The sequence below is a fragment of the Engraulis encrasicolus genome, chromosome 9 (assembly GCF_034702125.1).
Source record: "Engraulis encrasicolus isolate BLACKSEA-1 chromosome 9, IST_EnEncr_1.0, whole genome shotgun sequence".
NCBI lineage: Eukaryota > Metazoa > Chordata > Actinopteri > Clupeiformes > Engraulidae > Engraulis > Engraulis encrasicolus.
In genome coordinates this window covers 40,585,116-40,608,317 of record NC_085865.1, presented here as the reverse complement: position 1 = coordinate 40,608,317, position 23,202 = coordinate 40,585,116, and the positions used below count along the sequence as shown (strand labels likewise).

Sequence of the window (23,202 nt, the reverse complement as noted above, 5' to 3'; positions counted from 1 at the left end):
ATCCCTGAGTAATCCGAGACTGGTCTCTGGGCAGACTGCTGGGCTCCAGAGCGGAGTGGGATGAAGGGGGCGTCATGCATCCTCAAGGCCCAACCACAGGAGCTCCAGGTTGGGGAACACCAGAGCCCCCTCATCCTCAAGGCTCCACTACATCACATCAGCCACTCCACCCTCAGAGACCGTGTGTGTGTGTGTGTGTGTGTGTATGCGTGTGTGGGGCAGTCAGGCAGGGAGGGTGCAGGGTAGCAATATCAAGATGGATAGATTCAGCCCGTCTGCAATTAAATCTCTACTAGTTTATAACCCGCTCATATTGTAAAGGGTCAGAGTTCATTATCAGAGTTCAGTCAAACATTCATTATGACTGGAAAAACGGCACTTTTCATACATGAAAAGGGGGATCTTGTCCATAGTCCGCCATTTAGAATTACCAGAAATAGCCAATTTAAGCTGCAAAAATGACTGTACTTGGGTCAAACTAGAAAATATTAGTTTATTACTTAGTAAACTTTCATGAACAGGTCAAATTTGGCAATAGGCGACACAGTTTCAATGAGCAGCATAGTTGCAGTACCTTTTTTGACCATTTCCTGCACAGTGTACCTTCGTGCCATTGAAGAAGAGAGAAAATGCCTCACTGGTATATCCATTTCATACTCTTTATTTAAGAAATGTATTACATTATTAAAAACATATATTTTATACATGAAAGAAACATAAAAACACAACAAGGGACATGAAATAAAAGAACATAAAAAGGACAAAAAACAGACACAAGGGAAAAGGGGAAAGCAAAGGGGGAGAAAGTGACACGTGGAAAGTGAAGAGGAGTCCTTATTAGTATTTTTTGGGGATGACCTTGTTGCCACTGGTTGCCACGGGGATGAGGAGTTTCTGATACTCCAGAGGGAGGTGCCGCTCAATCAGGGCGTTTACCTGGGAAGGATCCGTTATGAACCGCTGCCTGGAAATATACATATACACACAAAATATAATATATTAATAGCAACAAGCACCACATTTTCAGGTAACAGTTTACTAAGTTAACTGTTTTTATTTTAAAAGGTCTTTTTGCCTTTATTTGTGACAGGACACTCAAGCAATTGACAGGAAGGCAGTGGGGAGAGAGAGAGACGGCGAAGGGTCAGCAAACGTAAAAGTGGTGTAGCAGTGTAGTGCCCTACCGCTTGAGCCACAGCAGGGCCCGGGTAACAGTCAACTCTGAAGATTCTTCTTCATCCAGGCCATGCTGTTGAAACTGAGGTGATCCTGCGCTAGTTCACCACTTGTGGCTAGAACCCGCTAGCCTGGCGACGCCATCCTATGTACTCCACCCAAAGATTTTGGCTCCGCACATCGTCTGGCAAAAGCCTCGAGCTCGGTTCTCTCAGTGTTTAGCCAATCAGCAAACAGTTGAGATTGATGACGCGGAACTCACCCGCGAGCTCCGTTACGGATTGGTTTAAGATAACTATATTCACAATTTCGTTTTGTTATTTGTTTGCTTTTGCGACGCTATATCGTAACAGGCATGCTAATAAAGCACAATATGAGGTTTAATTTGAGTTTGGAACTCCAAATCATTTAAATGATAGAGTAAGATCAGACCATCTACCACCCTCCATGGAGACGGATTCCTCATGGCTTTTGCCAGACTGATTGACGGAGTCAACAGTCGGCTTTTCACCCAGGCTAAGAACCCGCCACCTACCACTCAAACGCTCCAGTTCAGACATGGGAGGCACAGCATGATACAACTGAACTAAAGGTCCAGACCAATAGCTCAGCGCTACTGATACTGAATGAGGCTTCGAGAGGGAGGTTTACCAACGTTCCACACTGAACTTTGTTAGTTGCCATCCGTTACACTCTACAATTTAGGCCTCACCCAAAGAGTTTGGCTAGTGTAAGCAACATCACACACTCCTCATTCCAGGGAGTATTTTCAAGAGTCTTCAGTTGTGACTGCAAATGCTGCTAGAATGAGGAGTGAAATGTCCTGAAGATCAATAGATATTATGTATACTGTATGTGCATTGTTGTTCATATTCCTTTTTATTTTTTTAAGTATATATTTATTATATTTCATATTATTGGAGCGGGACTGCGTGAGCCTTAGAAAATGTGTCATCATAATGCTGGCCTGTCGGTCTTTGTTTCCTATACGATGTACCACTGAAAGCCGTTACTGAGCATGTTTAAAGGTGCACCGTGTAAGATGTGGCCAGAGTAGGTATTGCAACTATACTGTTCAGTGAAACTGCCACAACTGCCAAATTTGATCTTTTCATGAATGTTTACTAATTAATGAACTAATATTTACTAGTATGACCTAAGCTAAAAAGGCCCGTTTCTGGAAATTCAAAATGGCGGACCATGAAGAAGATCTCCCTTTTCATGTATGAAAAGTGCAATTTTCCCCGTCATAATGAATACTTGGAATTTGATGGTGGTGGTAAGTATTCATGAAAAAGGTAACAATAGTGAATGGGCAGCATGACTTCAAGAAATAAACTACAAAAAATATTACACAGTGCACCCTTAAATACAAATTTGAATTAAAAAAAAATAGAAAGCCTAAAGTTGACAGATTTAACATGCTTTGCTACGTGTAATATCTCACCTCAGCATGAGGAGTTCCACATCGGCCCGTTCCACAGTGCTCCTCCCCGCGTGACTCGCATACGCCTCCACGTCCTCACACGCACGGTCAAAATACTTCTGAATGCTGAAGACAAAAATTGATTTTTTTTTTTTCAGATTTTAAAATTTTGCCTTAGAGTTGTTATAATAAGTGTAGTGTACGCTAGACATTTCAACATTTGAGTGTTCACCAAAGGAAAGGCATGAAAACATTTATTCTAGAAAAAAATCCCCCAAATACTGAACATCCCCTTTAACTTCTCAACGGAAATAAAATTTAAGAATCATCACAATAGGACATAACTGGAATGCACAACACAAACTCTTTTTAATATATGTTCTATGTATGTCTGCTGTTGCCCAGTCTTGCAATTTATATGTCTGTGTGGGTATTGTATAGGTACTCCAGGTGTAATGTATGTATACTGTCTATGTCTAATTGTCTATGTCCACATCTAGAGTCTAGAGTCTATGTCTGTCTGCATGGGAAAGTAAGAAACGTAATTTCAATTCTTTGTATGACCAGTGCATGTAAAGAAATTGTCAATAAAACCGACTTGACTTGAAAATCAAGAGATATATGTCCCAAACAAACAGGATTGGAACCCACCCAGGCCCCACATTACCAGAGGATTCATTTGCTGTGGTAAAATACTCATACTCACGCTTCATTAAGAAGAGGATAGACGTCAGCTGACACTTTGCACTTGGCAAAGTGTTTGAAGGTGGACATAACCCAAGTTTTAGGCAAGGCTAGTCTTCCAGGGGTTCGTTCGGCAGCCTTCTTCTTTCCTTTCTGGGGTTTGGCTTTACCATCATCTTTTCTACCAAAAAAGGAATAAAAAGAATTGTTGAGCTCTTTTCCAAAACGCTATATCCACCATTTTTTGATTTTTTGCAATTTAATATTGGAATTGACTGTTAAGAAGTCCTATATTCTATGTGTGAATTCTTGTCATACAAATGTTTTCAGAACATACTTTTTAAATTTATTTTGCAATGCAATTCAATGGAAAGCCCAATACAAAAATGTCAATTTCTCAACATTCTACAAAATGGATATATCTCATTTTGGAAAAGAGCTCTTCAATTGTTGAGCACACAGTAATGGACACTTTGACTACACCTTGTACACTTTGACTTTTGTTGACGTTTGTAATTTACTGTGGAAGGCTGTGGCAATCTCCCAGGTGCAGTCCTATTCATGCATCGCCAACCTACACTGCTTAACTTACTTGTTTGTGCCCTCAGCAAGTGGTGTTGTCAGAACGGTAGTTGGTTCCAATATTCTCCGTCTTACAAAAGCCGGGGTTGCTTGAGCCATACCTAAATAATATAAACACAGTCAAAGATTAAGGTGTTAAACAAAGCAGACAGCAACTGACAATGAACAATTGGTACATTTTTCTGAGGCATTTTGGTCTCGGAACCCCCTCCTCTCTTAGCCTAGCAATCCAGACTAAATGTGAGATTAAATGTGAATATTTAGTCTGGCCCCAATCAATGAGACATCAGAAGATTGTTGATGGGAACAACCCGTTGTTTTTCAAACCGTGTCTGTGCCTATTGACAAAAGCTTTGTCATCACTCCCTCAAAACCCTGTCCGTTTTGCATCCAAAGATTCAAAACAAATCTCCTGCATTGTGATTGGTCTGCCAGTTTCAGGGTATGGAGCATTGTCCGGGGCTAGACCCACTCGCAGGCAAAAATGATTTTGACCGCTGGCGGGTGGGACTAGTTTACTAGGCTACTCCTCTCTAGCTTTGGATAAGTCTAATCAATCACAAATTAAATACAAGTACTAAGGAATTGTGCATAAATGAAATGCGCTCTCCAGCCATAGACTGCAATCACAAACCACTCTGAAAATCTCACTGTAGTTTTGGGGTAAGGAGTCTGCATGCTACAAAACATAATGAAACATACAAAAAATGTTTAAGTGTGCAGACTCATCACTCCAAAAATGTTGTCAGCCTTTGTCCTGCACCTTTTCCTGGGTTGCGCACCCATCATCTTCACCCTCCACAAAAGCTCACCATGTATATTCTCCACATCTTCACCTTCTTCTTCATCCATGCTGCCCTCGTCTTGCTCCTCATGAACTGCTGGTGATGCCAGGCCGTCTACCGGACTGTCATCCACTGGTACATCATCTGTAAAAGGACATTACATTAGGATAACACAAAAGGTACAGGACATTTAGGCAAGGCAAGGCGCGGCAATTTCGAAAGTGTGCAACTCAATGTGCTTTACAAAAAAAGAAAATGTATTCTTATAATAAATAATTATTCCCTGGAGTAAAGTGAGGACAGGCGTCTTGCTGAGGGCCACCCAGGTGAAAAACCCATATACTTAAAGTGTACTTTTTTTGACCGTACTTAGTACAAAGTGTACTATTTTCGGCGATTTAAAGTGCGCTTCATTGCACTATTAGTGCGCTGAAGCACTACTAAAGCAGTACTTCAGCACACTTGCAGCACACTGAGGATGCTAAATTGGCACCGCTTTTGGACAACTTTAAGTGCACTACAAGCATACTTTTGAAAGTATGCTCCAAACACGCTTTTCATGCATTCGTATGGCATTAAGAGTGTGCTTGGGTACACTTCTATAACATTTTATTGTTACTAGAAGTACAATAAAAGTATATTAACTTCATGCTTCTTTGGACTACATTGGAACATTTTAAGTCTGTAAAAAGTATATCATATGAAGTATTGTAAATATATAACAGGTATGCTTGAAGTGTATTTACAGTACACTCCCAAGTACATGAAATAATATAAATGTAATATTACAATCCATGCTGGTTCTCAGAGCTTGTACATTACACACAACCACAGGCACAGTAGTGTTCCGGTATGCATGCCTAGCATTACTGACATTTACAATCATTGCATTGTTACAGTGATTTCAGGTACACATTTCACTTTCCTTCAATCGTGCTCCTCCTTCCTGCAATTGATCAATTGGATTGATGATTAATGGTGACACTGTATTCATTGTTTGAACAATTAATTCCAACTTACCTCCAACCAGGATACTATGGGAAGTGTGAGCCTATATATACCAGAACATATACGTGACCATCATAATGACGGTGGGAACATGGTCATTTTTGTGTACCACTTTAAATTTTAAAAACCCCTACAATAAACACAGAATATAACAATGAGTAATATTTTCATGCAAACCAAAAATATTCCTTCAGGATGAATGGCTTTCTGTTTGAGAAATTTACCTCCAAGAAGTGCATTGCATGATGGGACATGCATGATGGTGCATTATGGGTAAATGAACTTTGTGTAAGTAAGCCCATACGACTTTGTTGCTATCGACCAACGTTGACGGAAGCACGTGAGCGAGAACTTGTTGTCACGATGTGGGTGTTATTAAATACAGCGCATTTAAAGTCGGCCACAAATATGAACGAGACGATGAGCTCGCACCGGTTTGCTCTACTAACACACCACGTGTGAGGAGTGGGGGGACAGGCAGTGAGGAGGAGCTGAAGTGGGGACCTGCGCAAACTTGTGTAGAGGTGTGAGACAAGACCCATATACACACGTGAGTGAGTTGTTGACCAACCAGTTCATGGGCGCGTGACCTCGGAGGCAGTCCGCCGACGAGCGTTGAAGGGGATAAGCAACTGCAGAGGTTGCAAGATCTGACTGCAGCCGCATTCATCCCGCGATAGTTTTACACCATGTGACATGTCACCTCGTCAACGCAACGTCGACGAAATTTCGAAGTTTGACAGGAAATCTAACCGTCATGCAGCATTTTCCATCCAGGGTGCATTGCTGTCTAAATGCGCATACATGCGTTGACACATATCGAATGCACCTAGTGTCACGGGGTGACAATTGAGGCCCAAGTGAACCGAAAACTAGATATCATTCATTCCCAATGTAATACACCTGGAGCATGATTAGGATAATGGCGCGCAGGTGAGGAGGATGGAGGTGATTGGTGCACGTGGGTTGGTGAGCAGAGTTTTAAACAGCAAGAAACTAGACTGTGAGTCCAGTCGTGATCCCCATAGGCCCCTATACTGAACCCAGAAATGTTGAGTACCCTAAAGTTTTATTGCAGAAATGTCATCTATAGGTCAAACGAAGCGGATTTAGCTTGGTTGCCCAAAGTATGCACTTTGGGCAATTTGCATAATTAGCATAAATATATCGTTAAGGTAAGACTATTATAGGTGAATAGGCAAAAAAACTTAAATCATAGATATCACCTTGAAACTTTCTCAGTTGATTACTGATGATAAGAGAAGAAAAAAATGTATTGGATGATTTTTGTATTTTGATGTTAAGATATGCAAATGATGATGAATTATGCACTAATTTGCATACACATGAAATCAGCTTTGCATGGTAAAACCAGATTCAAAATTATTTTTCTGTGGGTAAAATATGTATATTTCAGGATTGAGTTAGTGAAAACCTTTCCAGGACCCTGGTCAAGAGACAGTTTTGACAGGTACCGTAGATGGATGAATTAGGTGTTTCATGCTAAACAACTGTAACCTGTAGGCCTACACACAGTGAACAAATTCAAAAGAGCTACGTATACAAACATCACACAATAGTCTCAATTAATCGTTTATCAATTCATAGTGATGACAAAAATCAATAATTTGCATCCCTCACCACACCATTTCAAAGTTTTGGGGGGACCTTATTTCACTACACAACAAAAATAAACCATTCATAGTTCATAAGGATGAATACCAAGAAGATAATGAGGCTGAAGAGTGTCAAAACAGAATATGGAGATGGTGAAGGCTATGTGGTCATCAAGACTATACTGTACTGTACTGTAGTGTAATGAACTGTAATATACTGTACTGTACTGCAATGTACTCTGCTGCACTGTACTCTACTGTACTGTAATATACCATACTGTATTCTACTCTAGTGTACAGTACTGCACTATACTCTACTGTACTCTACTCTAGTGTACTGTACTGTACTGCAATGTACTCTGCTGCACTGTACTCTACTCTACTCTACTCTACTGTACTGTACAGTACTGTATTAAACCATACTGTATTCTACTCTAGTGTAGCGTACTCTACTATACTCTACTCTAGTGTACTGTACAGAACTGTTGTACTATACTCTACTGTACTTTACTGTACTGTACTGTACTATACTGAACTGTATTGTACTCTACTGTAATGTACTGTACTGTACTCTACTGTACTGTACTGTGCTGCACTGTACTGTATGCTACTGTACTATTGTATTGTGGTGCATGGTTGGCCATCCTTCCTCCTGGACTATGTGTGTGCCTTGCATATCAAGAAAATGAGTAATGGTTCACCTTTATAGTATATGCCATATGAGAATTGTTGCTTTATATTGATATTTCTCCTATAGGTAAGGGTGGCAAAGACCTACGGTTCATGTTGTCCATGAGCTGTCAGTTTTGAAGTAGCAATTGAGGTACTCAATGATCACTGAGGTAATGGTAATACAACACAAGTAGGCTACTAGGTTAGGACTTCTTTGCAAATTCTGAATAAAGAAACCCATTTACCTCTGTCTTCTTATTGAACACCTACTTAGAAATAATTTTCTTTATTTCATTTCAACTGAAGATACACATTGAGTAATCTACAATGCCATTCTTAATGACTGAAATGCACTCACTATATGCACAATACTACCTGTGAAGATGTAGAATTTGGTGATGTTATGGGTTATTCACACACATGGAGAGGTCTTGTCCCCTACTCTATCTCATGCAAATAAAAATATCTATGTTATGGAAATTAGAGGATGGAGAAGCTGCTACCTTGGACACCTTGTTGCACTGACACCTCCCCATTCAGTATGCTGCTGAGTGAGCATTAGCAGCAGTCTATTCTCACCGTAGTTTTAGTGTGGGAAATACTCATTCTAATTCAGGCCAACTATGAATCTACTCAGATTGTTCACAATATCACATTTGCTGTCAAGCATGTACGCACAGACTCACTCATATAACATGTTAGAACGTTTCAGAGGGCTAGGCTAGAATTACTACATACACTGTATACCCTAAAGAAACACCATGCAAAGTCTGGTGCTTTTGTCACTTCCGTAACGGTAAAACCCTTAACAGACTCCACTATAATCTATCCATGTCAAAACATCTTCTTGACCAGGTTCCTCAGAGGCTTTTCACTAATTCAACCCTGAAATATACAAATTTTACCCACAGAAAAATTATTTTGAGTCTGGTTTACCATGCAAAGCTGAGTTCATGTGTATGCAAATTAGTGCATAATTAATGATGCACGCCCTCATTTGCATATCTAAACATCAAAATACAAAAAACATCCAATACATTTTTTTCTTCTCTTATTGTCAGTAATCAACTCAGAAAGTTTCAAGGTGATATCTACGATTTAATTTTTCAAGCCTATTCACCAGTAGTAGTTCTTACCTTAACAATATATTTATGCTAATTATGCAAATTGCCCAAAGTGCAACTTTGGGCAACCAAGCTAAATCCCCTTCATTTGACCTATAGATGACATTTCTGCAATAAAACTTTAGGGTACTCAACATTTCTGGGTTCATGAAATCACGACTAGACTATGTGAGGAGGAAGCCGCAAGGAGAGATGACTGCGAGAATGCCATCCTGAGGGGAGAGAGAGGCGAGAGTGTAGCGGCAAGATCGGAGACGTCGGACACCGGTAACCGGACAGAGCCTGGCGAAAGGGACGAGAAGTTGGACGAGAAGTTGGATGAGAAGTGGACGCGATCCTATGGATCAGAAGGCAAACTGGCAGCTCGGAGGAGAGCGCGACTGGCATAGTGCCCAGAAGGAGTCCGCAATCAGAGTGACGGCCAGGTGAACCTGCCTCGATGGAAAGGGGTTAGACAGACATGCACCCCACCGTGAAGATGAGTGACTCGTATTCGCCTGGTTACTGTGGCCCCCGTGAGTGCGCCGCTCTCTCTCTCTCTCGCTCTCTCTCGCTCTCTCTCTCGCTCTCTCTTTTCCTCTCGCTCGCACCCAAGACTGCTGAAGACCAACCAGCTATTCCGGGCCTACGCAGAAGAACTCCCATCGCTTCTCATCACCGCCAGGTGCTCCCGATTGAACGTGTGTGCCATGCCCCCGTTGCAGTGTAATTCACCTCGAACCCCGCACGGATGGACTTGGTGCTGGACTGTCCAAGCAATTCCATTGGAGGAATTCAGACTTGGGCGTGGGTGGGTTCCCCCGTGGGTAATGGACAGAGACAACTAGGCCTACCCCTTTGACTTTTAATCCAGTGGTGGTAAATAAATAGAACGAAAACTGGAACTTGTGTCTTGGTTTTTGGTGTTGTGCAGTGAACTCCCAGGGTAGTAGTATCAAAGTGGGCGCGGCCAGCAAACGCGCGCTCCACCTGTGACATAAGCACACTTTGAAGATATTTGGGTGAAGTACAATCATGGTGCACTTAGAAAAAGTGTACTTGCAATATGTTAAAACGATTTACTTTAAAGCACACTATAGAAAATCACACTTCAAAGACATTTGGGTGAAGTGTAATCATATTGCACTTTAAAAAAGTACAATTGCAATATGTTATTAAAAAATACACTTTTAGTAAGTTAGCCAAACATCTTCGAAGTCCACTTGAAGTATGGTTCGCTAAGTGCACTTTCTTTGAGAGCAACTTAATTACATCTAATTTTAAGTACACTTTAAATAAGCATATTGTAAACATACTTTTTCTTAGCACAAAAAGCACGAGTGCACTTTTAACATGCTAAGTACACTTCAGTCATGCTTTTATTGTACTAAATTGAACCACTTTTTCACCTGGGCACTTCAGTGAGATTCAAACCAGCAACCTTCCTATTCCAAGGCCAACTCTAAGGCAAACACAAATCCTTGTGTATTATAATGAACTAAAAAAAATGAAACTGCTAAACCTTGGCTTGTCAAACAAAAACTACACAATATGAACACATCACTCCAATTTAAGCTCCTCTTCTCTGGAGCTCCTTTTGCGTTTTTATCATTTCATCATGTGCTAGAGAGAGAGTACCCAACCCAAGAGAGGACCTTACCATGTACATCACCCGCCTGCTCCTGCTCTTCAACCACCTCCTCTTCGTCATCATCCTCTTCCTCATCCTCCTTCTCCTCTTCAACCTCTTCCTGCTGCTCCTCTTCAACTTCCTCCTCATCTTCCTCCTGACGTTGCTGCTCCTCCTCCTGCTCCTCTTCATCCTCCTCCTCCTCCTCCTCTTCCTCAGCTGTGGAAGCAGCAACTGATGGGCTTCCAGTTGCTGATGTTGTTGCTACACCATCTGTGAGGAAATTATGACATTAATCATGAGAATGACCGCAAAACCAGGGGTGGATTTCTCGAAACCAAAGCTGCTTACTACATTAGCTACTTTGTTGTTTTCAATGCATTTTCCCATTGGCAACTACCGAAGTTGCTAACAGGCTAACAATTTCTCTTTTGAGAAATGCACCCCTGGTTTGTCACAAACCATTAGCCTAGTAAACCAGCGCCACCCGCTGGACGCCAACATTATTTGGCTGCGAGTTGTCTGGCATCGCATCATTTTAGTGGTCTGCCAGGCTTGCCAAGAATCTGGCAAACCAATCACAACGCAGAGATTTGTTTTGAATCAAGGCGGGCGGGGTTTTGAGGGAGTGACGACGAAGCTCGCAATGTTGGGAAAGCACATCAACGAGAAAGACAGCGCTGATTGGTCAGAACGCCGGCCTATAGGCACAGGCACGGTTTAAAAGACAGCATGTTGTTCTCATCAACAATCTTCGATGTACTATTCATCGGGGCCAGACTAAATTACACATCCAATCTCACATTTAGGCTGATTTATCAGGCTAACAAACATGAAAACAAATTTAAAAAGTACAAGACAAGAACATATTACTCGAATTTTAGTCTGTAATATTAGCAAGTCCTAGCAGAAAAAAAATCTGAAATCTTTACCATGTACATCTTCCTCCTCCTCATCTTCTTCCTCCTCCTCCTGTGATGTCACCTGAGGGAGGGCGGAGTCAGCACCAGGCGCCCCATCTGATGTGGTTGTTGTTGTTGTTGGCCTGTTATCTGCCAGAGGGAAATGGGCATGCCTCATCAATATCAATTCAGAGGATGTCATCAACTGTGTGTCAACATAACCTGAGAAAAAGGTGGCAGGAAAACGGTTCACTGCATTTTCCAACCATGTGATTTTCATGACTGTGTGTTCAATTCTTGGTGGTACCTGGTCTTATTTACCTGAAAGTAGGGCTGGGCGATTCACCCTGAAAAAAAAATCTAGATTTTTTCATTGCCAAACTCGATTCACGATTCACGATTCGATTCAATACACCCCCCCCCCCCCCAAAAAAAACAACCCCTTGTTGAGCTCTCTAGGCCCCAACGTGGTGTGTGTGTGTGTGTGAGAGAGAGAGAGAGAGAGAGAGAGAGAGAGAGAGAGAGAGAGAGAGAGAGAGAGAGAGAGAGAGAGAGAGAGAGAGACAGAGACAGAGAGAGACAGAGAGATTGACAGAGAGATTGACAGAGAGATTGACAGAGAGATTGAGAAGTAGGCTCTGTTTGTGTGGCGATGCCTCTGGTGTGTGTGAGTGAAGCCTACTCGGACTGGACCAGTTTATATGGACATGGGGTAGCCTATAGCAGAGGTTTTCAAAGTGGGGCCTGGGGACGCCTGGGGGGGCGTGAGAGGATGCCAGGGGGGCCGTGGCAGATTGGCAGGGAAAATATAGCAAAATGAATTGAATGACCTAAGTAGCCAAAATAAACCAAAAATAGGCTTAAATCCCAAAGGAATATTTTTTTTTCTTTACAATATTTATTTATTGTGCTTTCTGTAGTACCTGAATGGTCTTAGGAATACACAAACTTTATCAAGGTGTGAGACTGGGTGCACAGAAAAAAAGTGTGGCATGTCCCATGTCAGGGGGGGCTTGGCTGTATCTACCTGTATGTGGAGGGCTCATAGTAAAGTTTGGGAACTCCAGGCCAAAATAGCCTGATGTAATTTATCTCAGGACATTGGTAATAGAAATTACCAATTGGGATTACATTGAAACATCTCAGAGAAAGAACAAAACATGTGAGGGGTAAACACTTGAGATTTGTCGTCACGTGCCATCCATCCCCACAATATATTAATGATGCATTATAGTACAGATGTATGGAGGCTCTTGTCCCAGATGAACAAATTTAGCAATTGCCAGCTGGTTTCCCATCAGAGCCCATAGTAATGCGTCGTCTGAATACATGTCGATGCATCTGAACACTGCTGCGTTAACACAGCGAAAACATTTTGGAGCAACGCCCTAAAACAATGCTTACTTCAAGACGGTAACGTTTGCAAGCCTCAGTAGATTAGATATCGCGTTTCATGCATTTAATCAGACATCAGCGCATTCGCACAGGATTAGAACCAGTTTTACTGCCGGTAATTTCTCCAGACTGCAACAGGTGGTAAAACTCTCGGCGAAGTTTACCGATATCGCCGCTATCTTTACTGACATGGCGCGTTCAGACGCGGTTACTTTACCACAAGTCTCCTAACTAGTCCCGTCCGAGTAGGGCTTTAGAGAGAGGGGGAGAGAGAGCGCGCGAGAGACAGAGTGCTCCGGTTGCTTGGGTGTGTGTGTGTGTGTGTGTGTGAGAGAGAGAGAGAGAGAGAGAGAGAGAGAGAGAGAGAGAGAGAGAGAGAGAGAGGGGAGAGAGAGAGAGAGAGAGAGAGAGAGAGAGAGAGAGAGAGAGAGAGAGAGAGAGAGAGAGGAGAGAGAGAGAGAGAGAGAGAGAGAGAGAGAGAGAGAGAGAGAGAGAGAGAGAGAGAGAGAGAGAGAGAGAGAGAGACGAGAGACAGAGAGAGAGCTAGCGAGAGAGGGAGGGAGAGAGATTCCTTTCAACTCACATATGTTGGTTAAGATAATATAGGCGAGGAAGCAGCGCATCCAAAACTTTAAGCATATGTTGAAAACCTCTCTTCTCTCAATAAATTGGAAGCATATCGTAGTAGGTAGTTCTAGCCTAATTGCATCCGTGATTGCTTTCCACCCTGCGCCACTCTTTTGGTAGGGGTAGAATAGTTTGTTTAGCATTTTCTCCGCGAGATGTTTTCGTTTCAAATATTGAAACATGCCTGTAGTCCGGCTGCTACGACGTACAGCTTATGACAACACTGTCATTCACAATTTACAAAGTGGTAGGTTGTTTAATTCATCATTGGCAAAACGATAGGAGGTAGTGTCACCTTTTTTGAACAGGAGCCCGTATTCCTCACCCGTTTCACTATATTTCTGTCAAACCATTTCACTCACCACGTTTGTTTGTGCATGTAATGGGGGAGGAGACACAGAGAAGGCACAAGCAAGCTAGACCTACGTTTTCGCCAAGTGGCGAACGTAATGCAATGCGCTGTGCGCTTGGATACATAAACTGACAGATGATAAAAAAAAAAAAAATTTAAATCGTATAACGCGATTTCTCAAAAAACAAATCGATTTGACGTTCAAACTCGATTTTAAAATCACATCGATTTTTTGCCCAGGCCTACCTGAAAGAAGCCCAAACCTGAATCCAAATAGCCACCATCAATGACTTCTACTAGTGTGCTTTTCCACGCGTTTCCTATGACCTCAGGCCTCTTACCACAGTGTCATCCGACCTCCATGGAGAACAGTAACGTTTCCCCTCTTTAACCCAGGGCAGAGAGACTTTGTTATCCCCCAACATGCCAATTGCAAATGAGAGAATGACCTTTGAATAATGTTTTTGCAAGACATTGATAGAAATGTTAACCATCAATGAAGTCAAGGCCACACCAAAGGACAGGAGAAAAATTGACTTGCAGACATTCTGAAAAAACTTTGCTGTTACCGTGTTCTTCCTCCTCCTCTTCCTCCCCCTCCTTTTCTTCCTCCTCCTCCTTATCCTCCCTGTGCTCGCCATCCTCCTGTGAGGTCACGCGAGGCAAGGCGGAGTCAGCACTGGACACCCCATCTGATTGGCTTCCGCTTGTCTGTGTCGTAGTTGGTTCATTATCTGTAAGGTGGAAATACATGGGTTCACCAAGTTCATAAACACGATGTTATGAGGAAGGGCAAGACACTGGCAGCCAACCATGTGAGCTATTTTTTTTTACAGACAGTGGTTTCCAGCAATCAGAGTTTGGGTTGTGCGCAGCTGGTGTCGCGCAGCCAGGAGAAAACAAACATTTAGAACCAATGTCAATGTTATTAATAAAACTTCACACACTGTAGCTGACTGAGGTGCTTGTAGCAAAGGGAAGTTGTGCTGCTCCTACGGGTCACGAAACCCGGCCTGGCGGTGTGTCAAACTGGGGCACTGACCACTATGAGGCAGTGACAAACGTTTCATTTCTACATTATATCAAATCTTTGAAAAAGTCAATGAAGTTTAATAAACACAAACCTTACAATAAATAGATTTTCTGCAACACCCTGTGGATTTAAAGGCAATGCATTGTCGTTACATGACAAGTTTTTACCTGTTTCTGATGCAATTTTGTCACCGTCCTGCCATTCCGTGGGCTGTCCAGGTAGAGCCAGAGCCACGCCATGTCTGGAGGAGCGAGCAGCACAGCGGTGGATGACTTCATCTTCTGACTGGGAGGTCTGCATCTTCTCCACCTCCTCCCCCTCCCCCTCCACCTCCTCCTCGTCCTCCTGATATAAAACTCCAGACATTTCCAACATCTGCGTCTCCGGGCACACAGCTACTTCCGACTCTTCCAAAGGGGAAACTGTTGGATCGTAAGGTCTTAAAGTCTTGGAATTGACACCGTCTTCAGTTGCTTGAGTCTCAGGTACCAGCACAGCCTCCTCAGTTTCTCCCGATAAAGCATCATGATGAAACAACTCTTCAGACTGCACATCATCCTCACCGTCGTCGTCGTCCTTCACCGTTTCGCCTGCTCGAGTCGTCTGCCCCGGCGACGGCACTTTAGCCTGTGAGTCTCCCGATGGCTCATCTGTTGTTGTGGCTGGCTGGGAGGCACACAGGCTGGCGTAGGCCGCCGTGTTACTCATAATAATGTCGGCCGTGACGTTGGACATGGTGACGTTGGTGAAGCCAAGCGTTGAGCCGGACAAGCCGTCCACTTCGGTTTTGCCTCCCTGCACTTCGGTCATCTCTACGACACACAGAAACGCCAATCGGCATTATTATTCTGAATGTGAACTGGGAGAGTATACTAAGAACATGGTTAAGTGATAATGATGCAGGCATCATTTGGTATAGAAAATGAGGACTTCAGGCTCTTCTATTACATGATTTACCTCCATCACAGGGTTATCTTAACCTGGTTTTCTACTGAGTCAGCGTCTTAGTACACCCCTGGTCTCAGTAGTACACTCACACACACAAACTGAAATCAGTCACAGACGGCGCAGTGGCACATCACACTACTGCACCACACAATGCATGGCCTTGTATGCTCAGGGGGACCCAGGTTCGAGTCCGGCCAGGTTAATCTCTCTTTCGGCTCACCGTCCCATGATCCACAAAAAAGGCACAAAAGGCCATAAAAATATATTTTTTTAAAAGAAGTCTGGAAAGCAGTAAGAGAGAGTTGGGGACGGATTGGGAAATGCCCCAAGCCAGATTAGAACCTCAGTCCCCATGGGCATGCAAGGCAATTAGATTTTAAAAGTTAAAAAACTTCTTGTGTCAGCGCTTGTGCAGTGCCATCTTGACTATGCATGTTCAGCATGGTACAGTGGCCTGACAGTAATTAAAAATAAAATGCAGGTTATGCAGAACAACATGATCTGTTTTATATTAGGTAAACCATCTAGGCATCATGTCACTTCTAATGATTTTAAGAAAGTGGACTATCTGCCTGTGAAATTAAGGGTTGAACTGCTAAAACTGAATCATATGTTTAACATTATTAATGGGATAGCTCCTAAGTACTTGGGATCCCAGATTGTAATGGTGCATACTCAACATGCCTATGGAACAAGAGCAAGTGTTCGCTCCTGTAAGGTACCAGCTTCAAAAAGCACAGCTCGCAGCTCTTTCTTTTATACAGGGATTATGCTATGGAATAGCCTTCCACTAAATATTAAAATGGCAGAAACAAAAAGGTGTTTTAAACAAAGAGTTAGAGTATTTTTGTGGAATAAAGTGGAGAACTAGATGACGTAGGAATGTGATGGCATATGGGTATGTGATATCTGTTACACGTTTTTGTTATGTCTTGTCCTCTTCCATCAGGGACCATGTTGGAAATAAGTGTTTACGCTTTTACATGTTATCCCTTGGATACCTTTTGTCTTCCGATATCCATAAATAAACCAAACCAAAAACCAAAACCCATATATTGCCGCTGTCAGGTAGAAACCTTGTAATTCCATTTTTTGTTGTTTTTTCTTTATTCATTTATAAAATCACCATTTTCTAAATAAATAAAAACATTAAAGTTGGTTATTACATAATTTATCATACACATACACTCGTGGAGACTGACCAGTGGTACTGCTTTATATTTCGTAATGAAAAACTAAACAAATATAATTAATTTTAAAAAATTAGGTTTCTGTTGGACAGCGACGATATGGTCAGGTGTATTAGCGCGCTGTTCTACTGCACCTCTTAACCTTTATAATATTTAAAAAACAACAGAAAAATTGGAGTGCTTTTGGGTCTTCGCCTTTTTTCTTGGTGCTCATCAGTGTAGGGCCTCTCAAAGTTGGTCCAGGTAGAGAACATTTGAGGCACTCAAGGATCAATTCTTTTTAACTTTTATTTTTTTCAAGATTTTTTTTGTGGTCTTTTTGACTTTATTTATGATAGGGCAGTGAGGGTGGTGACAGGAAGAAAAGTGGGGAGAGAGAGACGGGGAAGGGCCGGCAAAGGAACCGGGCAGGGAATCGAACCCGGGTCAGCCGTATGGCAGACGAGTGCCCTACCGGTTGGCCACGGCAGGGCCATACATTTTTTTACTTTTCATATGGCTACTGTACTGTAGTAATGTTAAAAAAAAATTATAAAAAATTCACCTTGAGTGGCTCAAATTTTCCCTTCCTGGACCTCCATAATATTTTCTTACCTCCTGTGAACTGCTCCATCTGGTTCTCGAAAGCGGTCACGCTGAGGACATTGGGGGCCCTCTTGCGTCTCAGTCCCTTAGCCACCGGCACCACAGGCAGCTCGGGCAGCTCCTCCGTCATAGAGAACTCTACCACACACAGAATAGCACAGCCAAGGCATCACAAGTCAATCAACGATTCACAGTGCCAGGCAACACAAGTCAGCTGATAAATGACAGTGCAAGGCATCATACGTTTCTTGGTGAATGGTGTCTATACAGATCATTTCCACAAAAAAAAGGTGACTGCCTGTTGCAGGTAAGCATATTTGAAGCATTTTCAAATGACGCTTTTAAAACAGAAAAAAAACAGATTTCTAGGTTAGAATTGCTAATCAGAAGCACCCTCTTGACGTCAGTAGACAGTTTAAAAAGGCACAAGGACAAGGACATCAAGTCGATGCCAATTAACTAAAAAATAGCAAATATAGCGGTTTATCTCTACTTTGAATTGCATGAAGTGTCCTTAGTCCATTCTTTTGTTACCTACCGGTCATATTCGCCAGTTGTCCCTCAAAGGCAGTGACACTGAGTGCGGCGGGAACCCTCTTGCGTTTCAGACCCTTGGCGATGGGCAACTGTGGCAACTCTATTGTCTTAGTCCAATCCAGATCTGAACTGTTCTCAAGGTTTTTACTGAAGATAAACAGAAAACAGGGATAAGTGAAAGCCATACACACGTGTGTGTGTGTGTGTGTGTGTGTGTGTGTGTGTGTGTGTGTGTGTGTGTGTGTGTGTGTGTGTGTGTGTGTGTGTGTGTGTGTGTGTGCTAAGTACAGGTAAGAGTAAGAGGGGTCAGAAGGTATACAAGAAAATAATGACTTCTGTAAGGGAATGTAAACTGAGAATGAGAAACAAGATTGGTTTCACTTTCTGATGAGCGCCCGATTGGTCATCATAGCTCACCTCTGCTCAATCCGCGTGCTAACGTCCAGTTGAGGAGGCTGCGTTGCTTCAGGATGGTGTCGGCCTTTGCTAGTCCAAACCTGCTGCTCAGACACCATGGACGTTTCTGCCTCTGAATCAAAATATAAATAAAAAATACTGTGATGATGCACAGATCTCCTTCAGAATTGACGGATCTAGTCTTGCCATGACATGAATATCCTGAGGTCAAAGACCTTTTTAGAATCAGACATCAGGGTGACCCAATCACAGCTAATGTCCCATTTATGTGAAGTCATTGTACAACCAGTTTTGTTTACATGAAATGATTTATTTATTATTATTATTTTAAATGTAATCCAGCATCAATAATAAGAATTTTCCATGCAAAAGCAGTATTAGCTGTGGTTGCGCCACCTAACTTCTGCTACTAAAAACATTGATAACGTCACCTATACAGCTGCCGAACATCTATGTGTGTGAGTCTAAAGAGTTGTCTGGGGGTAGGCAGTGTGCATGTCCCCTCACCCTTTGAACACATGGACACTTCAAAATGGCACCAAAAATCCCCCACTTATATTATGCCTTTGGTGTGAGCTGGCTTGTTAGAACAGTAAGGAGCCTCACCTGATTGGAGGATGCCCCTCATGATGGTGCGTGGCGTTGCCTCCATAGCGGGATCGGGAAGAGACGGCAGCAGACTCTTCTTAGCCGACTTGGTCTGAACAGACGCCTTCTGAGCTGACCTGGTCTGAACAGACATATTCTGAGCAGGTCTCGTCTGAACCGACGTCCGCTGAGGGGACCTGGTCTGAACCGACGTCCGCTGCTTGCTGGCGGACACTGGAGAACGGGATGCATCCTGGTTGACAAAAAAAGGGAAAAGGTTTTCAGGGGAGGGGGTTTCATAACGGGATGGCAGCTTACAAACTACAAGCTCTGAAAATGGAGGTGTTTTTTTTTCCCTAAAACAAAACGTTTTCCTTAAACAGAAAGCAGTCTTATCAGGCCAACATGTCTTACAGGGACCCTTTTAAGATTGCAACTTAAAATACATGAAGAATTGCTGGCCATAGGCTATACAAAGCATGATAAGAGTGATGAACGTCATGTCATTGCATGACCCCCAAATGTAAGTTGGCTGACATGGCAGGATCATTAACCACATGCAAAAGGTGCTTACTATAAGTTACATTCAAGTGACAAAATAGCCTAAACTAGACAAACCTACTTTATCATACTCAGTAGCAGAAAATAAAAGTTTATACTTTTCATGTTACAGTCTGCCTCACACATTTGGCAGTTACTGGCCAAACGTAAATAAATAAACCTGAAACCCAAAACCACCTGATTGATGCGATTTCTGTGTGGGAGGCCATGGTGGAGCTTTGATGAAAGTAGTGTCTAACATAAAACGCATCCACCAAAAACACAGAGCCGCAAATATTATTATGCAAATGCCAGTGAGCTTCACTTCACATATTATACGATGCTAAGACAGATGTTTTTAATAACAGTAGTTAGCTACCTCCAAAAATGCATGGTCGGATGTCAACAAACAGGTCATCTGCCTATTTGTGCCAACATGACACATAGGTCGGTAGCTACGTGGCTAGGGTTAGCATAGAAACACCCTGATGTGTGAAGTAACTTGGATAAATGAAACCGATTTCGGTACTTAACTTGTCGGACATTTGCCGTAGCCTGCTCAAAAAGTGTTTAGATCATGCGTCCGCGTCACTCACCTCGCGTAGCCGTTGTCGGAGTTTGTTTTGCAGTGCCACCGAGGGACTCCGATGTCCAGCTGACCTCCTCAAAGACCTTCGGTGTTCGCTGTTCGTTGTACTTGGACTACTCGGCTGGATCAGTGAACGTGTCCTGCAAATGTAGCCACAACGACCGTAGAAACAAACACCTTTAAATATGACATGCAGAATTTATTTGAGAAAAGTTATTCAGGCGGCGTTCTCATGTTAGTCCCTGATCCCAGCTCCGCTGCTAACTAATGGGCATTTACTGACAGCTATCTTCGATACAAACCATTACCAAAACAATCGCCTTACCTTGGCCTCAATGGTGACCTGACTGTCTCTGATCGTAGATAGCGGTTAAGAATCAACCCAGTAGATTCTTCCTCTGAACCGTCCATTTCAGGTTATTGTGTTTATCAAAGAATGAAACAAGAAAAACACGCCAAGGAAACCCAGCCAACTCCCGCTTATTATTTTCAAACGACGACACGAGATTTTCCATATGGCTTCCGCCTGGCTCAGATGGTTTTCAAAATAAAAGTTTAAGTTATAGTGATATCACAGATTCTCTAAGACTATAAGGGCTGCGGTGATATCATTCTGCCACTGGTATGTAATTCGGCTGTGTTTTAATTATACCATGAAGAATATCATATTATATAAGAATACCAACAGCTATACCATATTCATAAGAACATCATATTGTATTTAAAAATATCAATTTCTAATTGTGTACAATCTCTGTGTAAAGGGCATGCCTATATGGCATTACAGATCAGTCGACTGGTACATGAGACATGACCAAACACAGAAGAACCTGTAGAGGTGGGGGAATTAGGCCTAGTGACAGTCCTGTTAAGGATTTATTTCTGTCTATGCTCTCAACACAGGAAATTTCACAAAGTCAACAGGGGTGAAACATGCTGGCTGAAACATGTAATGACATCAAGTCAAGGAAATGGCAAAAAATTCTAGATGTGAAAAATGTAAACTTACTGATAAAATACACGCTACTATGAAATTAATATAAATCCTATTATATTTTGTAACACATTATTATTCCTATTTAACCCCCCCCCCCCCCCCCCAAGCAAAAGTCAAATTCCGCTTATGTTGCAAATCATTGGAGGACACGCCCACCTTTGTCAGAAAAGGGTCTAAAACTAGGCCCCTATGCAAAATGTGTCACTAAAACTGTGTTTTAAAATCAGTTCATATCACTGAGGTAGATATTTAGCAGCACATTTCCACTATTGTCCTTGTATAGTGTCGATGGAAATTGTCACATTATTAAGCCATTATTCCATTTTTTGACAGCTCCCACTCCATTCATTTACATTGCACAGATCAGCCTACTAATAATGGCTGGCAGGATTGTTGTGACAATTGGGGGCGTGACACCTCCAGTCGAATGTTCTACCTCAATGTAACCACCACCACCAGTGTTTGGCTGCAGCTTTTAGATTTAGGTCTATATGTCTGTCTGATGCAGCCGGATGTGAAAACACACTCATGCCTGACCCCTAGTGCTTGCTGTTAGGGCATTGCACACTTTAATATGTGTGCGTGCGTGAGTGTGTGCGTGTGTGCGTGCATGCGTGCGTGTATACTTGTACACACTGTTTCCACCCCAAGCATTCTCTCTCTCTCTCTGTCCCCCCCTCTCACACACGCACATGCACACACAGACACACACATGGACGGATCACACACACACACACAAACACATACAGCCTGATCAGATAGACTGATCAGAGACAAGGCATATTCTCTCATCTGGGTTCGGCTCTGGCTAAGATAACTGCCCTTGTAATGGTGCTTAGAAAAACCCTTCACACCCCCCACACACACTTCAGATAATCTGATTACTGACTAACACACAGACATACACACATGGTTATACGCGTACACACACACACACACACACACACACACACACACACACACACACACACACACACACACACACACACACACACACACACACACAACGACAGACAGACAGACAGACAGACAGACAGACAGACACACACACACACACACACACACACACACACACACACACACACACACACACACACAATGTAGACAGACATTCTTACAGGCAAGCAGGCGCCCTACATTCTCTGCAGCATGGTGGAAGGAGCAATCAGGTCTGTTGAATATTCAGTGTCTGATCAGTGAGATGACACACACACACACGCATGGATGCACACACACACACACACACACACACACACACACACACACACACACACACACACACACACACACACACACACACACACACACACACACACACACACACATTTCTTACATGTGCGCGCACACACACACACACACACACACACACGCACACACACACACACACACACACACACACACACACACACACACACTCGCACGCACGCGCGCACACACACACACACACACACACACACACACACACACACACGCACACACACGCACACACACGTTATAAACTTGCACACTTGCGCATCCACATACACACACACACACACACACACACACACTGACAGATTTTAAAAGAGAACCCGGCACCGCTCGCAGCCACAGCCAGATAAAACACGACCCAGAAAAACATGCCGTAAAGAAGAAGGAGGAGAGAGAGAGAGAGAGAGCGAGAGAGAGAGAGAGAGAGAGAGAGAGAGAGAGAGAGAGAGAGAGAGAGAGAGAAGTCTAAGGAGAGGGAGAGGGAGCAAGACAGAAAGACAGAGAGAGAGAAAGAAAGAGAGAGAGAGATAGAGAGAGAGAGAGAGGGAGGGAAAGACATAGAGACTTTG

General features: G+C 42.8%; 1 protein-coding gene across 1 annotated transcript; it reads right to left on the bottom strand.

Annotated features, from left to right (window-relative positions):
* Nucleotides 1–645: 645 nt before the first annotated feature.
* Nucleotides 646–20,874, bottom strand: cenpt (centromere protein T). The gene is made up of 15 exons (XM_063206192.1): nt 20,711–20,874; nt 20,393–20,525; nt 19,275–19,509; nt 18,669–18,780; nt 18,253–18,398; nt 17,724–17,852; nt 15,159–15,803; nt 14,528–14,692; nt 11,615–11,734; nt 10,713–10,955; nt 4,681–4,797; nt 3,879–3,969; nt 3,309–3,467; nt 2,624–2,728; nt 646–964 (listed from the first exon to the last, which is right to left on the bottom strand). Exons 1-15 carry the CDS (start codon nt 20,794–20,796, stop codon nt 838–840), a joined length of 2,613 nt encoding a protein of 870 aa, XP_063062262.1. The 5' UTR covers nt 20,797–20,874; the 3' UTR covers nt 646–837.
* Between the last annotated feature and the right edge of the window lie 2,328 nt (nt 20,875–23,202).